We start from the raw sequence: 19,149 nt of genomic DNA on the forward strand, positions 1-19,149 counted from the left end.
TTTGCAGAAGAAAGAAAAAGAACAGATAACCAGGGTTTGTCTCTTTATAAAACTCACATAGTTGCATAACTGCACATAAGCTTTGGTCTGAGCCCAAATCTCACTGATGCCAAACAGATCCATAAAAGGAGCACTGATCCACAATTGGTGGTCAGGTCACATGACAAAATACTCCAGCAAGCCAAATATACTTGTGTGGGAGCTAAGGTCCAAGTTGTTAGACAAGAATGTACAGTGAGTCTGCAAACCTAGACCAAAGACTTTAGCACTAATTTGTAATTCCATAAAAAAAAATAAAAAAATAAAATAAAGAACGGCAAAGTCTGTAATAACAAATGTCAGTGCAAAAAAACCAAACCCAAAACTGATGTTTACATACAATGTCATAATTGTAAGAACATAAACATGTTTGACTATACAGTAGGTCCTTGTATTTTATATTATGGCTCAACTTCCATTTCTCAAAAAAAAAAAAAAAAAAAATCTTTATAACCATTAAATAAAACACTAAAGTCACCAATAGCTCTAAAATATGTGAAGAAACTCAGATTAATTTTTCTTCCTGGTTTATATCAGTCTTAAACAGTGAGATATGGGATTTGCTCGTGTATAAGTCTCAGAATATGTGCACATTCATAACCAAGAATAAAAGGAAGAACTATTAATAAGCAGAAATAGTTTCCCAAAAAGCATCTCGGTCTTAGTCCAACAGCTATCTATTCCACCTTTGAACACTAGATGGCGCTACTCTCAACTAAAGTGTCAATGGATTTTACTGGGAAACTGCTGATGTGATGGAATGAAACCTAATTTTAGTCTTTCCTTAATTAGAATCGATACATGCATGTATATATACACAGTACATTATTGCTGTGAGATCAAGTATTAGACAAACAGATAACACTGGAACTATTCATTTGGAAAACAAAAGCATCCAAACAAAGAAATTTAAAAAAACAAACAAACAAAAAAACAAAGTACCCACTGCTACCTGCCTGAGAAATAGCTGACCTGACCAGGCTTCATGTGATATAAACTTCAGTGTTTAAAGCAGAGAAGTATCACATCGTTTCATATTGCTGCTGGTGGATACAGCTTTAAACTCTCTGAAAAGTTTGCCTGTGCACTGCATTAGTGGTCCTTTTTTAAATCAAGTAATGACCTAAAAATTCTGTAAAGAAAAGTGTTATATTAACAGTTTCTCATTACAGTTTGATATACTGTTAGATATGTGAGCCTGCTCACAGTTTGATATAAATTCAGCATAAATGTACAGGCTTTGGTTGCAAGAAGGTCTCATTTGGCAGCCTCAAAGCCCTTGCGTTAGAGTTGCAACCCTCAGTGCACTACGATAAGGTTAAGACACTTTGTTGGAACACTGTTAAACAGAGAGAAACAAACCAATGGTGAAATGTGTAGGTTGTATGGACAAACGCGTCTGAAAATTTCTCATTACAATCCAAAAAACTGAAACCTCATATTCTCACATGACAAAAAGAGCAGGCAAGTCAACACTTTTTTTGTGCAGCCAACAGTTAAACAGGAATTTAAATACAAATTTGACACCACTGCCCATAAAAGAAGCTGCAAGAATCAGAACTCTATACACGGAGCATGAGCACACACACACACACACACACACACACACACACACACACACACACACACACACACACACACACACACACACACACACACACAAACACGACAAATTTAAAACTTACTGGCCTTTCACCTTTAAAATGGCTTTGAAAATTACACAAGCAGTAACAGAGAATCCCAAGCATATTGTCAAAATCAATAACTCAGTAACATTTGTATAACACTTTAAAATGTCACCGATTTGGGCAACTGATGTCCACTTTGAGGCACCCTGCAAAAGTCTGGACTGGACTGGACCAAAGCTACTCCTACTCCTGATTGTCCTGAGGATCTTAAGTGAGCCGGAGGTGACCCGGTGTACAACAGCGGTGCTGGGAAGGCAGAATGGTCTCTGGGGCCCCTGGAGAAAGGCTTAGAATAACTGGGCGACATGGCTTTGTGCGGGTCTGAAACGCTGGCAGTGGAGCACTGGAGGGGACTAAGTCTGTCGGCAAAACTAGGTGGAGGAGGGGCAATGATGGGATCCTCCACCCAACTGCCCTCTCCTGCATATTCTGGTTCTTGTGGCAAATTAGGAAGGGCACACAGTGAGGGAGGGGAAGCAGAGTGATGCATGTAGACACGAGGTGGAGGCAGAGGGTACACAGCAGGGTCATATTCTCGGTTGTATGATGGGTTGTTGTGCAGGCTGGGAATTTCCTCAGGAGTAGAGCTCAGCACTCTTTCCAGATTGCGGTCGTCTTCGTCAACCTCCGAAAGGTTGTCATACTGTGAGGTGTTAGAAGGCCGTCTATCTCCTGCAGATACCGGGACGTATAGAGAGACTGGGAACTTGGTTGGCTTTGGGGGAATTCTGGGAGAGGAAGAGGAGGAAGAGGAATCTGTGAAGGCACGATTAGGGGGGGGTTTTGAGGGCAAAGGTTTTTTCTGCATAATGTCAAGTGATGTTGGAGGCTTAGGGTATAGTTTTGGGGATAGCTTAATTTGATTGACCAGTGGTGAGGCTGAGCGGGGGGAGGGAGAGCACTGCTGGATACCCGGGCCAGTCCTAGCTTCCAGATGGGGCGAACAACCTCCCAGTGGCATTTGGTCACTCTGGTCAGGGAAAATGAAAGGTGGAGGTGGTAGATCAGGGAGATCCATGATTTCCTCCGCAGCTTGCATTGTATGCATATCCAAGGGAGGGGGCTCATAGGGTGGAGGCCAATCCACAGGTTCTTCTTGGATCTCTGTGACTGAGGTCTCGTTTTCCTCTTTGCCCCTCTCCTGACTAACTGCTGGGAACAATTCCTTAACATCTATCCTTACCCCTACTTTTGGAGGGATCGGAGGATTTTGACAAGGCCTCAGAGAAGATGGTGTCCCTTGTGTGTGAACCACAACAGGGTCTGGTGAAGGCAAACTAGGTGTGTTTGGCCTGGAGAGGCTTCTAGATTCCTGGGGCTCTGCAAGGGAAGGAGGCTGATGTGCGGTGATGCCAACTGTTTCCTGGGTATCTGTACTGGGCTGGCTCTCAGACTGCAGACTTATTTTGACCTCCACAGAAGAATCAGGCTGCAATGGGAGAAGGAGAACTGGTCTCTCTTGACCCAGAGGCTTCTTGGGTAACTCATCTGACTTGGCTAAAAAAAGGAAACAGAAATTGTGGGTTATTACAAGACAAAAGCTGTAGACAAAGATGTGAAGCTTAAGATGGGGGGGGCTGTAAAAGAACATAGGTGCACCTGGAGGAGGTTGGTCCAGCTTTTTACTGCGTAGTTCAGACATTGTTGCCTGCAACTGTTCAACTACAGCATCATCAGGCATGAAGAAAGAAGCAGCCAGCTGCTCCTGAAGAAATTCTCTCAGGTCCTCTAACTGAAGTTTCTGCAGGCGCTCTGATTACACACACAATACAGACAAAGGAGGAGCAAAGTAATCTATGAGTATAATCTCCATGACGTGAGGAATAGAAATGTTACTGTTAAAAAGAGTAATTAAGCTCAGATGTAATGTTTAAAGATACCAAGTAAAGAATTGGCATGTTAAAGGAGTTGTTTTGCAAGAAATCAACCAATGTGCCGAGCCAGTGCTAGAGTATGCCACCCAATGAAAAATCAGCTTTTGATTCTTCTCCACAGCAACCGACCACTTCTGTTATGTAAGCCATCCAGTTAGGAGGCAGCCAACCGAGAGGAAGCGTGCGATGTAATCCACACACTCGTGTAGCAACAGCAGCTGTAGCCGTATCTAGGGGTAAAGCGCGGCATGGCACAGCCTCATACTCACTTTTGTGTAACTTGAGGATAGTGTAAGCCATAGCAGATAGCATCTTCTCCCCTTCCAATATGTAGATGTCCCATAAACGCAGGGTGAGGGTGAAAGGCGTCTGTTAATTTAAGAGTCAGTCTCATCAAAACATAATAAAACTGCCATAGGTGTAGTTCTAATTTAAAAATGAAAGTAAAAGAAAGCATTGTGAGGCACTCATTAATGGGACTAGATATAAAAAAACAAAACAAAACCAAACCAAAAAAAACAAACAAAAAAAAAACGTGACGCTCTGGAGGAAATCCAAATACTCACTCTTTCAATGAAGCACTGCAGAAACCATTTTGTGGTGTAAATCCCTGTTGTCATCTGCTCCTTGTCCTGTGGGGCAGGAATGAATGTGAAACTCTGCCTTAGAATTTGTTTTCAGTTATAAATCTCGCTTTCCAAATAGTCTGGAATCTAAGATCTGCAACATGTGGTCCTTTGCAACATGAATTAATCAAAAAAATGAGAAATGACCTGATTAAATGAAATGAGTCTGAACTTCTAAGGTTTCAAAGAGCTGAATTGCTCTTGTGGATGGAAGGCATCAGTCATGCAGATGTACTGCTACTCACCAGGTGTTTCTTGAGCTTAGGCAGCATTTTGGACAGGATTAGCTCATGATGAGCCTGGAAACGGTGCAGCTTGGGAAATCCCGGGATGAAGAACCCTAGCAGGGAGGGAAAAAAAAAAAAAACAGTCAGCAGACCATAAGTTGTGTATGGCGATAGCCATATGTGCTTTCCTCTGTTTGTCTACATTCCCACTGTCTCACCGTGCATGGAATGCTTGTTGTCGGTAAGGAGTTGGGACAGAGCCCAGAAGGCATCCTCCTCATTCAGGTACATGAGCAAGATGGCAGCGATCTGACTCATCCCCTGGCAGTAGCTCACCTCCTGGGGGAAGAGAGGAGCAGAAACAGGTTTAGTTAAACAGAACGGGCAAATGAGAGGAAGTATTCATAATTTAATAGAGCACACACACACACACACACACACACACACACACACACACACGCGCACAGGCCAAGAAATGAGGGAACAGAGAGCACCTGAATGTCTTATGAGGTCTGAAGACAGACTGTGGAAGTGTGCAGTTTTACTGTACACAACAAGATGCAGTGTTGGTATTATCAGCACTTCAAACCTGGATTGTGCAAGTATGTACAGTAGCCAATCAAAGACTCTCAGTAATGCCAGGCATCCAGCTTCAATTACTGACAATATGACTTCACAATGATTCAGTGACTTAAACTAAACTAGCCCTTGGCAAGCACATACATGCAAAGACAGACACATGCTTAGTATTTGTCCATATTAAGGCTGATTTATTGTGTAGCTACCAACGGACACACCAGAATATCCTTTCAAGGAAATACATAAATACAGTTAGGGTTATGGTGAGGTTAAACTACACATTCTCCACATTCTTCACTACCATCACATAGGCAAAAAGAACAAACATGCCTCCCCCCCTCCATCTCTCTCTTCCCTTTTCTCTCTTGGCTCTCCTACTGACCCAGTTTCATCTGAGCAGTGTGTGAGAAGAGGGGAAAAAGGAAAAAGGGAACGACACATGCCCATTTCCTCTGGCTCAAACACCTCTACCACACAGGAATCGACTACAAAAACCAATCAGAAAAACAGACTTTGGCTTGCCTGGGTGTGGTGTACTCTTCAAAAGTTTATTGCTAAATTTCTGCTAGTTGAAAAGCGTAGGAATATAAAAATCTGTTCAATATGAATACAAATGATAGGTGTAAATGTTCAGATACAGGCTACAAATGCATACGAGTGCTGGTGATTCTGTGTATGTCTGTAAACACTGAATTTCTCCATGCAGAGAGAAACACAAGGGAAAATACACTGAGACCCTCAAGCAGATGCATGAAAAACTCATTATCTCTGCCTTCAGATCCACAACTGTGATTTAAAGACACTGGTGCAGAGACACTGTTAAGATGACTGTTAAGTGAAAATAACTGACTTGGCTTCTATGAGAAATGAGGATGTTTTCTAAAAGCTGCTCTTAGCTGGAAACAAGGCGTCCTTTCACATTAAGACAGAATAAAATGTTAGAACAAAAGATAGTGAATTGGCTTAATACTTGTCCTGAAGCTAAAATATTGTCAAAAGGGGAAGTTGGTCTAATAATGTGAACAATAGCCTATCTGCTACACTGTGTTGCTGTACATTTAGGCCAAGCCAGTCATAAATAAAAGATCTCACCTAAGGCTCTAAACAAGAGTGAGAACAGATGGGTCTGGATAGCTCGGCCTGTTTTCCGCTGTACAGAAACTAACACTCTTGATGGATGTGCTGCTTGTTCCTGTGCAGCTAGTGTACACAAGACTCCTCCATATTATGCAACACAATGTTAAGCACGGACACGGATACACGGACAAATCTGCTTACCGTGTTGTAGACAGAGTAAGCAGCTAGTACGTGAAACAGCGCCTGTTGCCTGGAGAGAGAAGAGAGAAGCCACCAGTTAAAACAACCAAACAAACTGAAACGCTGCGTTGGAGTAAAGCGGTTCAATTGAACCAATTATTTCATCCACCCAGTCGCTTAATCGACCCTCAGTATTGTTGCTACAGATTTAAGTTTTAATGTGTGACAGGACTTCTGTTATCGCTGAAAAAAAATTATGACCAAAAAGATTACTTTTATGGTTTTCTTTTCGTAATGGCTGACTGGGTGAAGTAGATAGTTTGTTCATGATATGTGAAAATATGCTGTCAAATATGGAAAGCCCCACAGATCTTCCAGAAATTACATCTGATTACAACTGCTTCAGACCTTGAACACAGGCAGCCAATGTGTGTAGGCGAATGTGTACAATGTGCACACGGCATAGGGATAGTAACAGATCTAATGTACGCAGATGTTGATAGGACAATGCTCCCACAGGACTCTATAGTAAATAGATGTCTTATGGACAGTGAAAGAGACAGGAAAGGAGCTTTAAATAGCTGTCAGTTTCTCAGTGTGTGTGAGACAGCTGCTGACTTGCAGGGAAGGAGTGGGCAGCCAGGCAGGATGGAGCGGTGTTTTGGTCTATTTGGACTTGGTGGCTTTGAATTGGAGGGGAAGTACATTACAAAGGGCAACAACAGAGCACTCAGTTACACACTCAGAGTGAAGAGTAACACATACCAGTGCCTTGCACAACTGTCCCAAGCAAATACAATAAGAAACAAAAAAAGGTATTTAGTGCTTGGAAGATAAGTCTGTGTACATTTGGTGATATAAGTTTCTGTTGTTGCAGTGGTATTACAGTACATGTGACGCCAGCGCACATTTCTGTATAATGCCATTTCCTGTGGGGCTTTGCGCACTGACAGGAAGGCTAATAAAATGCCGAGAGGAGGAAACCACATCTTTGGTTTTGTGTCTGTGCATGGCAATGTGTGCGTGTGCATATGTGAGTGGGGAGGGGACAGGGCTACTGCAACGTTTAGGTCAGAGGTCACACCCTGCAGGAACCTCTGTCAAGGGAAACCTGAACATGTGACCTGACAAAACAAAACAAAAGAAACAGGCAAAGCCACCTGTAACAAAAAAACCCCCAAAACAACCAAGGTTTAACAGTTTCTGTTAAAAAGTATGTATAATGTGTTACTTGTGGATACAATGAAATACAAGGTGCAGTAAACAGCTTCCTTCTGAGTGAAGCTAAGAACTCACTTGACTCCAAAGCGATCCATGAACATGATGTGGTTCCTGAAGGTTCTGTTAACATCCAAGTCTATCTGCTTAATTTCTGTGGAGAAGTTACGAGCCTGCTGCTTCATTTTCTGGAGAACAGGGGAATGACATTTCTGTGTATAAAAACTGGGACATGGTTTCTCAAAATCCAAAATCATTGAAATTGCCAACAATTTTAAGATCCTACCTCATATTTACCATCTTGTTTCACCTTCTCTATGTCTAAAAGCAAGGCCCAAGCTTGTCCTCTAAGTTGGAGAGGAATACCTTTATATACACGCTTCACCAGCTGAAACAGATGTGACAGAAACACAAGAACACAGGCTCTTCATAAGGAGGCAAAAACAGACAGAGGGAGAGCGTCACGTTTGAGTGCTTCTTGAGGTATACGCCTTTTAGCTCTCTTGATTGACACGGATTCGTCTCATACACTCATGTACTTGTTTTTTTTTTTTAAATCCAGCTCCTCTCGACAGTCTAGTAAGAGGAGATGGATAAAGGAGTGAGCTGTTCTTAAAAGAGGAATGGAAAACAGATTCTAAAAAGAAACGGAAATAGTACATCAGATAGCCAAGCAGAAAAAAGGAAGAATGGGCTAAATTAAGACATGATGGTGTCTGAATGTTGATGGGTGACTATCGACCTTTTCACTGCTCTTGTATTTGTCCCATTTCTTCACCATCTTCAACCATTTCTCAACTCGCTCGAGCTCCTGCTGCTTTTGCTGGAGAGAAGAAAGACAAAACAACATGTGGTTCAGTGCATATGTGATGGGGACATAAATAGATCACTTGAATGGTAAAAATATGCAGTAGCTATACGTTAAAATGTTCATACCTTTTCTTCAAGCACACTGGGTGTTGGAAGCTCCTTCTCACTGGAGAAGGGCAGGAATACACAATATGTATCAAAGAAGTAGATTAAGAGAGTAATCTACATTTTATAGTGATAAAAAAAAATCATCATAATCTGAGAAGTAGCATAGATAGAATGATGGGACCAATTCAATGCAAGGGAATGTGCACAAATTTAAAATACTGCAAGGTAGAGACCAAAGCTTCAAATGTACTTACTGCAGGAAGCCAAAGCGGTCTGTGATTTTATAAATGCTGTAGTCCGCATCCTCCCATGGATCAATACTGACACCCTCCTGCCTGCCCTGAAACACAAACAGTTCAAATCATGCATATTTGGACAGATCCATTATTTTCCTCTTTAAACCCTGCGAGTCAGGGCACTACATTTTAAATTAGGAGCCTGAGACATGAGCACATGCCTTGACATTTTCTGATGATGTTCTGCCTTCCTGACAGATGCAATTGAGACTTTAGCCCATGCAAAGGTAGGGAGCGTGTGAATGCTGATCTGTGTAGTATCCTCCAAATGAAACGTGACAATCTTCTGTGGCTACACCTCTACAAATGCATTATGCTTTGCAAAAATATCCTAAGCGTAACCACAAATTGGTCACTATGGAAATGTTCACAGTCACAGTTAGGTTTTCCTGTAAACACCTACCTTGTCATATTTAGAGATGATTTCAGCCCGTTCTTCTGCTATTAATGTGTCTATATCCTTCTTCATGTCAAAATCTATAAGAAAACACACAGAAAGAGATTAAGAGAGTAATCTCTCTTGCCCAATGTATATGCCAATGCATTGGCATATACAATGGGCATGTGGAAGAATATTGACCTTAAGATAATCTTGATCATTTACTGCGGATTGGTATGGCAGGATAATTGCACACTTGATGCATGGTATAAAATGTTGCTTGAATGTAAAAGAGATAACTGAAAGTGAAACATTAGAGAAAGATTGTAACATAAAACTGCTACAATATCATTTTCCTTGCATTAAACTTACTGAGATCCCTCCCTGAAAATATGACACATACAGAAATTTTGAGGTAAACAGCCTATGAGTGTATGCTGGAGTTGGTGGAGGGCTTGAAACAGTACGAAGCAATGCAGGGCAGCAGCAGCACTGACATGTCGCAGCGAGTAGGAAATTTAAAAATTTAAATATGGACTGTAACGTGAGGCGGATGAGGCATGCTACATGTTTATGACACAGTGCAGCTAGAGTTGGCTGTCTGAATTAGCTTGCATGGTATTGTCCAATGCAATTCTTCACAGTGACTTTTTGAAGAGTGTTTGTTTTAAAAAGGTTACACATGAAATTAGTATAATAAGTCAGCCCTTTGGAATAAATGTGGTGCACTGAGGAACGTTATACTGATTCTTGACAGCACATGCAGCCAACAGAAACCTCAGGCAGTAGATTTTTCGCAGCATGCCAAGCAGCAACAGGTGTGAATGCACCTGTCATCTCACACAAAGACCCTTTAACTTTTCCCTGCAGACCCTTACTCATTGTGCTGACAGGGAGACATTGCATTTGAAGCGATCTACCATTCACAAAATGTACAGCTCAGTTGTAAAACAGTGGGCATCTAAGTTCAGGATGCAATTTGTTTCTCAGTACTTGTAACGGTGTCTTCCCACACACATAAAAAGGTATCCAGTGCTGCTGAAATACGAGCAGTTCTTGGGACTCTCCTTCAATTAGGCCTAATAATGGAAGAGGGTTGCCACAGTAGAAACAGGTGCTCAGTGAAACCAAACCTCTGAACAAATGGACTCTGTTGCTTTTTGCTTTCCTTTTCAAAATTTCCCTTTTCTTGTCCACCTCAGCTTGAGCCATTTCAGGGTTTTGATGGCATCAGCATACTTTCTGAACAGCTGTGTAAACCAACGTCTGTGAGGTGAGCTTGGTAACCAAAGTCTTATCTTACCTATATCACATGATCAGATAATGTGGCCTTACTAGTGTATTTATCATAGGCTAAGAAAGTCGTAAAGAAATAAATTAATGAAAAGCTGAGCACCTTAAGGCAACTATTGTTGTGATCTGGTGCAATATAAATAAAACTGAATTGCACTGAATACTTTAACTATGCACACGATGTTGTTTAACATCACAGTTGATGTGTGGAGTGTCATGGCACAACATTGTAAAGCTACATGACTGTTTTTCTTAATTAATTGAATTTTTAAGCCCTCTTGATTTTATTGTATTTTCACAATTACCAAAAGTTTAATTTATGTTTCTCTTCTAAGAGATGCACTAAATTTAAGTGAATGAGGAGGACTAATCTTATTTTGATGCAATAACTTAGTAGGAATGTCGCACAACACGGATGTGTAAGCAAGGTTATGCCAAGTGAACGTGCTCTGTTATTATGTGCTCAGCTTTAATGGCACTGCCAGTCAAACTTAATTCAAACGCATTAGGAGTCAATTGATTTATATGCCAACAACTTTAACCCGTCATCAAAGTGAAGATTGCTTTACTGCATTTTCACATGTTTATAAGTGTAAATTGTAAATGTATAATATATATATATATATATATATATATATATATATATATATATATATATATATGTATATGTATGTATATGTATGTATATGTATGTATATGTATGTACTCTGAATATGTATAACATTTCATTATGCTTTGTACAATGGAATTTTACTTTTTTTAAAAATCCTGTCTGCTGAGGGAATTTCTTTAAAAAAAATTTTTTTTAAATAAATAAATAAAGCATCTGTCGTGCTTCATCTTAAGGTCTCAGATGCTTTCTTCCTGTGTTGAGTCTCCACACTGCTGATAGCATTGTTTTTGAGCCAGGAAGAAAAGGAAACTAGTGACTGCCACTCCTTCAATAACAGGTTCAAGGGAAAACTCCAGAACGAGTGGGACAAAATTCTTATTCCTCCAGCCATTAAAAAAATATTTCAACTCTTTCAGACTTGGACTGTGTGATCAGCAAGAAAGATTTCAGTAAAACCGCAGTAGATCTGTCTGCGTAGGTTCTCAGTCATCCAGGTCACAGTAATCTAAGAAACTTTGAAAGAAAAGCGACCGGACTTCTTTAAGTTTCTTGAAGACGTTTTACCTCTCATCCGAGAAATATGATTATGTCACACTAATGCAACTGGTGATTTGCTTGTGACTCATAAGCAAAATACAAGAAAAAACAGCTGAGGCTACATCCGTGGCTGCGTCAAAGTAATTTACTTTCAGCTGCTCTTTTTAAGTGGTGAACAGGAAGGTGGCTACTTGTGGTTGGGATCAGGGTGTCAACAGATGGAAGCTCAATGGAAAATGTGATTAAGCAACTGAGAAGGTCACCAAGTGGGAGAAACCTCACACAAATATCACACCTGGGGGAGTTAATATGAATAGGGATGTGTCGTTTGTATAACTGTGTAGAAAACAGAAGGAATGAATAAAGGTTTAAGTTATGTATGTTTTCGAAAGAAACAAAATGGGCCACTTGAGATAGTGAGAAGATAGTGTATGGTAAGCTGGAATTTGAGATGGTTAACACTGCTGAACATCCAGAGGAAGAGAACCGAAACAAACAACAACTGTATGGCTACGTTTTGACAACCATGTTGCTAACAGGGTAGAAACTAAGGCTTAGATGACATCATTTCCTGTTATGACATAGGGCTCTAAATTAAGCTCATGTATATAAGCTCACAGTGCACAGTTGTAACCACAAAGAGCTTGCAGAGCATTCTGAGTCACAGTCAGCTAATTACAAGGTCTTCAGCGGTGATGCCGTGATGCGGCAGTCAAAACTTCCTTTACTGATTTATCACTAAAATTTCCTATCTCTAAATGTTGCTCACACACGTTAAAATGTCATGGATGAAGCCATAGCCAGCCTGGCTTTTGCAAGGAAAAAAAATTAAACCAACTAGCTTTATTTCAAAGACACTACTGGTAGCACACTTTTAAACAGCTCTCCACACTGAAAACCAAAAGGCCATTTATAGTTCTATCAGCTAACTGCGGTTCAAAAACTAAAAGATATATATAATCTCACAGGAAACAGAACACAATTCTCAAATGTTATTTAAACACATTTCTGTTTCCCTTGGTTTCTGATCTCTCTTTTGGCTTATAATCAATCTTAATCCGAGCGGATTCCGATTTAAGGATTATACAAGCGCCAAGTAAGAATGAAAGCTTGGGATTACAAGTAGTCTGGCAATAACTTACTGTAGGGCCCTGAAAACTAACCACAAGCGCTAGACTCCTATTTAGATAGATACACGACGACATATTTGCAATATGTGCGTGTGGGTTGATATCTTGAACTGAAGCCTTCAAGTCAAACTACCTCAGACAGTTTGTACCAGCAAAAGGGCAAAAACACAAGGGAGATGAGCTGGGGTCAAATTTGGAAATACTGGAAAAAGGTTGACCTGAATCCTGAAGGTCATATTTGTTGATTTGTTGAAAAGTTAATGTGTGGCTGGCACTCAAAACACTAACCTCACTGCTGATGGCGACGCAAAGCAAAAGACACCAGATGTTTCGTTCTTTTGAGCACATGATTAGTCAGTGCTGCATGGTCAGCCAAAGGACACTCAGATCAAACAACAACTCAACCTGGTTACCTTGCAGAGTAAAATCTCACACTCACTCTTCAGATGCATATTTTATTATAAACATGTACTGTAAACCACCACTGTTCCTGCACAGGATCTTATAACCTCACTGTCAGGGTACTAATAAGCATGAAGTGTCAAAGACAAACAGATTTTTAATGAGGCACGACTAACATGTAAATGATGTAAATTAAGAATATGGTGGGATTATACATCTGTTGCTTAAGTTTATAATCGTATTAATTAATTACTACAGTCATTAGTAGAACAATTTATGACAATTAAATTGAAAGAATGTCCTGTGGTGCATTCCATTTCCCCTGTCATTACATTAGCTCAGTGGTGTAGCTTTGTGGTGGCTGTGAAGAACAAGTATGTCATTCTAGTTCAGAGAAGGGAAGCTTACAAGCAACCACATGGCTTTAATTTCCCACATGAAGAACTCTCAAGTCCCAGATGGCAACAGAGCTCCAGTTTTGTAATGGGTGTCAAACACACAGTGTATGCATGTAAGCATGGATGTGTCCAAGAGAAGCAGAAAAGAGCTGAAAAAGCAGACAGAAAGCAACGACCACGAGGTGCCCTCCCTACTTTAAGCAGGGGCGAAGAAAGATGATCATCCAGGGTCAAATTAGATGGTAATAGAGACCAAGTGAGAGCACTATTAAGAGATGAGGAATGTCATTGAAAGCTTACAACCTACTTAGAGAACAGGAATCATTAAAACGAACACAAGAGTGACTATTTTTTCCTTTCAAAAACATGAAGTTATGAAACCTCCATTAAAGCGAGACCAAAGCAGCTGAAACAAGATTATCGTATACTCAAGGTGAGTTAATCTAAGAGAATTTTTAATAAGTACAATATAATGGACATAAATAATAATAATTTAGCTACCAAGTCATATTTTTAGAAGCCAGATTTTAACATGCTGAAAATAATAACCAATCACATTAATATAAAAAACCAGCTCAGATATCTCAGTATCATCGACAGCTTCTATATATGGCTCCATACTAACAACATGTTTGGCAGGTGTGATGGTGCATGGACACGAGCCTTTTGTTTCACTGTGCCCATGCCAGTAGCATTTTTCCTCAAGGCTTGCTCATAGTGGCTACTGACTCATAGCAAAGTAAAACAAACTGTGTACTAAATCTTTTCTTGACTGAGCTGAAGCAAAGATCAAGTCCATACTAGGAATTCAAAGGACAATTTGAGACAAGAATAATACCACACACCTTAGGCCACTTAGAGAAAATCTTACTTCTGAGAAGCTATGGTCTCCTTAACAAAAGATTCCCTGTCTTCCTTGCTGTCTGGGCCCTCTTCCCCGCCGCCCCATTTCACTCACTTTTTTGTAGTGTTTATGCATAGAAAATACCGACACAGACGTTGTGGCCCAGGGGGAAACATCCAGAGCTCAGGGACTGAGAAAAAGCACAAAGGCTCAGAATAGTCTGCTGTCCCCAAGGACTTTTTTTTGTCCTGCTGCACTCTGTATTACCCATGTCCCTCTGCCTTATCATTTTTCCAGAGAGAGCCACACGGAACATAGATTATACCAACATTACTCACCATCCCAATGTGCCCTTTTTCCTTTCATGACAAAGAAAAAAAACAAGATGGAGCAGGAGGAAGAGGGTTCACCTCACCTTGTATCACTCAGACTGAAAGCAGTCTCTGTTCATTACTGCGGCTTGAGAGCAGGAAGGGGGGGGGGGGGGGGGGGGGGTCTAATTATAACAATGACCACACAAAGTTTTAGATGCTAGAGAAGCAAGCCCATCACAGGCCTGTTTCCCAGACTGCAAGCAATTTTTTGAGGAGTGGTATGAGGACGACAAGAATGTCAAGGGAAGAATATTCATAAACACAAAACCTCAGATCCTGCAGAGAAAGCCACATTCTCATAAATGGATCCTCATCTTAGAAAACACAGTCACAACATAAGCGGTGTAGCTAGAAAAAAAAAACTAAAACGTATATCCACACTTTAAATAACTACTGTTGTGGTAATGTTAGTAAACTCATACGTGAAGCTGAATGACTAATAAACAGAGAAAAACAGGTTTAAAAAAGTAATGCTTTAACCAGGCCTTTAACCATCTCGTATTTAACTGTTTACAAAAGCAGCTTGCTGCACAACAAGCGTCCTTCACTAAATTAAGAGCAAACGCTCAGGTCACATTACTAAGTTCAAACGTAACATCTGATACAGCTTCCACTCTTTACAAACCATTATATTTTGACCAACACAGCACAGTGCTAGGTTTTGGAAAGCCAAACAGACTAAATAATTCAAGAAGGTGAACACAAAGAGAGGATGTCACCCAATGAGGAAGAGCCGACCACGGCCAAAGTCAAAAGCTGAAGAGAAAAAAGAAAAAATGCTAGGCTTACCGTTACACACGGCGCGTGTGATTCGGTCAGTTTTAATGTTGTTAACAAGGACAGAAAGAGAGGATTATGGAAGGGGGACAGCTCTACACTGGAAGGACACTTATAGCAGTTCAGCAAAACGAGGTTAAGTATTTGGGGCAAAAACTAATTTAAAGTGGCATCTAGAAAAGACACAAACAGAGCCAATCATAGAGGGGAAATTCCAAGATGGTCCGTTTTAGCCTTTCTACAAATGTCAAAAAACAAACAAACAAAGTGTTCAGCTATTATCCTATGAACCGACCACTCATGTCCTCATGGGTGTAGCAGTTTTCAGCCTGAGTGACAATTTACAATCTCAACAGTGGTGTGACCTCAATTTCACTAATGACGGAGTGTGGGAAATAGAATTGGGATAATTTATAAACAAACTAGCTCATGTAAATATTGTAATGATTTCTCACAGAAACCTGGTTTCTTGCACCATGATTATAATAAAGTAACATATTGACCGAATGCTAAAATGCTGTATTTGAGACTTAAGGATTATAATAGTGTAAAGTAATTTTATTACACTGGTATCTATCATCTATTTGCCCTCTTATAACTGCCTTCTTAATATGATCATCCTTGTGTATTAATATAATTTTAAAAGGTGCTAACAATCGCAATCTTCATAAAAGCATCGTAAATGCCCCACTATTCTGAGATATTTGCGGACTTTACTATTAAGTTCCAATCCACTGGACGACTTTGGCTTTTCTGTGCAGAGTTTTCACGTTCTTTCTAGGAGTGCAAGCACACGTTTGGCAAATGAGAAACCCAAGTTGTATGTAGGTGTGAGCGTGACTATGTTTGTCTCTATGTAGCCCATAAAAACACAGAAAACCTGTTCAGGGTGTGCAAAGGTCTATTACGCAATGCATGGTGACACAAACTCTAGGATCTTGTCACCCTGAAAAGAAAAACGTAGGATACTAATGGCCGGTGATATTCAAATATTTTGAGGAAAATTGTACTAATTTCTGTCCAAAATAGCTTCTGTGACATCTAACCTACCATAGAATATGTTTGGATAATACTGTCAGATGGAGGAATTTTGACCAGCTCATTTGTGACATCTCGACCCTGCATGGCTCACAACACAATGTGCGAGACATTTTCACACAGGTCAACAAGCAGTGTTGCTGCTTCTGGTTCTGATGTAGCTCTCCACTGAAATAGGCCGGAGAGCTTTAAGCACGATACAGTAAATAAAAGCAAAATAAAAATTAAGCATTATTTTGTTGGTTGATAAAAACAGACCAACACCTGGACTTGCCTCAAGTGTGCCTCGGAACAACTTTTCGTAAACATAGCTATAGCCTATACTACTAAACCCCCCACACGCAATATCGTACACCTCCCCAGCTCTGACCACAATCGCATCACAAGATGATCAGAGATTACCTGTAACTGGTTTTAATCATCTGACAAGGCCACTGAAAACCTTTCATGGGTCACACTATTGGGGTAAAGCGTTTCGTTTTCTTCTTTCTTTAAAAGGCTGGCAAAAGGCTTCACTATTCGGTGCATTTTGTGACACTGGCCCATTTGTAAGCCTTTGGAATCTATCATAAAGCCGCCATTCAGACCGACAAAAAGACTACTGTTGCTTCTCTGCTGTAATAATATTTTCCCAACAGAAAACAATGCAAACTCCTGGCTGAAAACGAGCATGTGAACCATAAACAGACCCAAATGTTGTATCAGAGTAAAAAAATAAAGTGTCTGTGTTTATGGTTTATTTGACTAAAGCCGATTATGATCAAGGGATATATTTACTTATTATCTAAAATACTGCTGAACATAATACTACATAATTGCTTTAAAGTCTGCTAAGCAGGGATATATAACAGCAAATTTGAAAAAGCTTAATGAACACATCAGTGTTCTAAAAAAGGCAAATTCTGGTGAGTCATTAGGAAAAAAGACAAGGATAATAAAATAAGGGCTCACATGCTCTGCCTCACATGTGGCTGACATCCTGCTTGCAGTGAGAACAATGTTTAAAGGGAAAGGTTTTACTCACACACATATCCTAAAGTCACCCTGTGCTGCTGGACTCTAGATCAAATTGACGGTTTGAAAAGGATGAGATCCACGTAAATATTCATTTTTGAAAGTGCCATGTCCTATCTGTAAGTGCATACAGATTTACAGATTTTTCTCATAAGGGAAAATCTAATATTAAAGGGTGGTTGACTTATTGAGACTTGATTTATTGCCATCTGAAAAGCTTTACAACAGAAAACAAATCAAAGCAGTTCTTAACTAAAATGATTAGGAACAGATGCAGGAGACAGGTAAGAGGCAGGAAATTGTGAGGTATGGGTGGGCTTCTCACATGCTAAACAAGAAGCAAAAACAGAAACACCTTTCTGATATGAACAGAAAGCAGCATCTTTAAAAAAAAAAAACACAGCTGTGAAGTGTATGTATGAAAACCTAATATAGCACTGACTTAATATGTCTGTGCAATACTTTTCATGCTATTTCCACAAGTACATATTTAAATTAAAGAGGTAATGTGCACATTAGCAGCATGCACATCTGCATTATTAGACTGCAATCCTACACAGGAGAGCTAGAGCTGCTGGACATCTTTTTCTTGAGTCTATCTGTCTGTAACCTCCCTCCCCCCACTCCACATTTGAACCAGCCAGACTCTCAGTTAACCTTCTAGAGGGGGGACCAAGCACGGTGTAGCATGACATACAGACCAGCTACTGGCCTACTTTTGGATGCTGGAGTCTGCTTTCTGAGTGGTGGGATATTCAGAGTAAACCCCAGCTGGCTCCAGTTAACGAACTATGTCGCTTTTCGGACATAAAACGACAGGACATTGTGTCGAACACAACTATAGTTCCTGATTTGGACACTTCTCTCATACCTGCCAAGTATACATCAACACAATGCGGAACTTAAAAGATGGCAAGAGCGAAAATGATTAAGAAATTTCTTTACTTCGTGAGAAAAAACCCCCAGACTAGATGTGCTGTTCGGGTGAAACGCCAGATAATTAAGGACACCGAGTCATTTTCCCTGTTCTTAAACACTTGTCTTGTCACGGTTAACACGTAATTTAACAGCTGGAAAGCCCGTGAAGAGTGATGCGAAATCAGAAATTCCCAAAAATGAATACCGCTCCTACACAGCTCTTAACCACAGCGGGTTTGCAAAGCTAGCCAACTTCCCTCACCATAAACCGTATCTGTTCCCTAAAACCTCCCCAAACATCCACGAGCACAAACCTTCACTTCCATTAACGGTTAACACGAGCGCTTTCTAACAGCCCTGCACGTGCGACTAGTTTTAAAGCGAGTGAATAGGGGTTCATTTACTGATCTCTAGCTGATTGCGCAAGTTGTGAAAACATAACAGGACAGGAAAAGACAGTAACAAACGGGTCGTTTCGTTACAAGCGCTAATCAGATGGAGAAGACAACACAGTGTGTCAGAGACGCTAAAGCTGTCTCCGCTCACCTTTTGAAGTGACTTCTCTGTTGCCGCGCTGTACAAACTACATCCACTATTCTCATTCTCTCCCTCGCTGCGAAGGGGAGCTGTCACACCGACGTTGCCACCGCGGTAAAGGCTTGTCCACGAGTGTCGACTACCTCCGCTCAAATCGATGTTGGTCAAACGGA

At 40.5% G+C, this 19,149-nt stretch overlaps 1 protein-coding gene across 1 annotated transcript; it reads right to left on the reverse strand.

Moving 5' to 3' along the window:
* Positions 1 to 30: 30 nt before the first annotated feature.
* Positions 31 to 19,125, reverse strand: si:dkeyp-19e1.3 (USP6 N-terminal-like protein). Its single transcript, XM_005471014.3, has 14 exons — positions 18,986 to 19,125; positions 9,126 to 9,199; positions 8,681 to 8,766; positions 8,445 to 8,484; positions 8,251 to 8,331; positions 7,795 to 7,896; positions 7,587 to 7,696; positions 6,312 to 6,360; positions 4,673 to 4,793; positions 4,473 to 4,567; positions 4,168 to 4,233; positions 3,871 to 3,970; positions 3,327 to 3,479; positions 31 to 3,224 (listed from the first exon to the last, which is right to left on the reverse strand). Exons 2-14 carry the CDS (start codon positions 9,189 to 9,191, stop codon positions 1,828 to 1,830), a joined length of 2,466 nt encoding a protein of 821 aa, XP_005471071.1. The 5' UTR covers positions 9,192 to 9,199; positions 18,986 to 19,125; the 3' UTR covers positions 31 to 1,827.
* Positions 19,126 to 19,149: the final 24 nt, after the last annotated feature.

Source organism: Oreochromis niloticus, linkage group LG7, assembly GCF_001858045.2.
Source record: "Oreochromis niloticus isolate F11D_XX linkage group LG7, O_niloticus_UMD_NMBU, whole genome shotgun sequence".
NCBI classification, from domain to species: Eukaryota; Metazoa; Chordata; class Actinopteri; order Cichliformes; family Cichlidae; genus Oreochromis; species Oreochromis niloticus.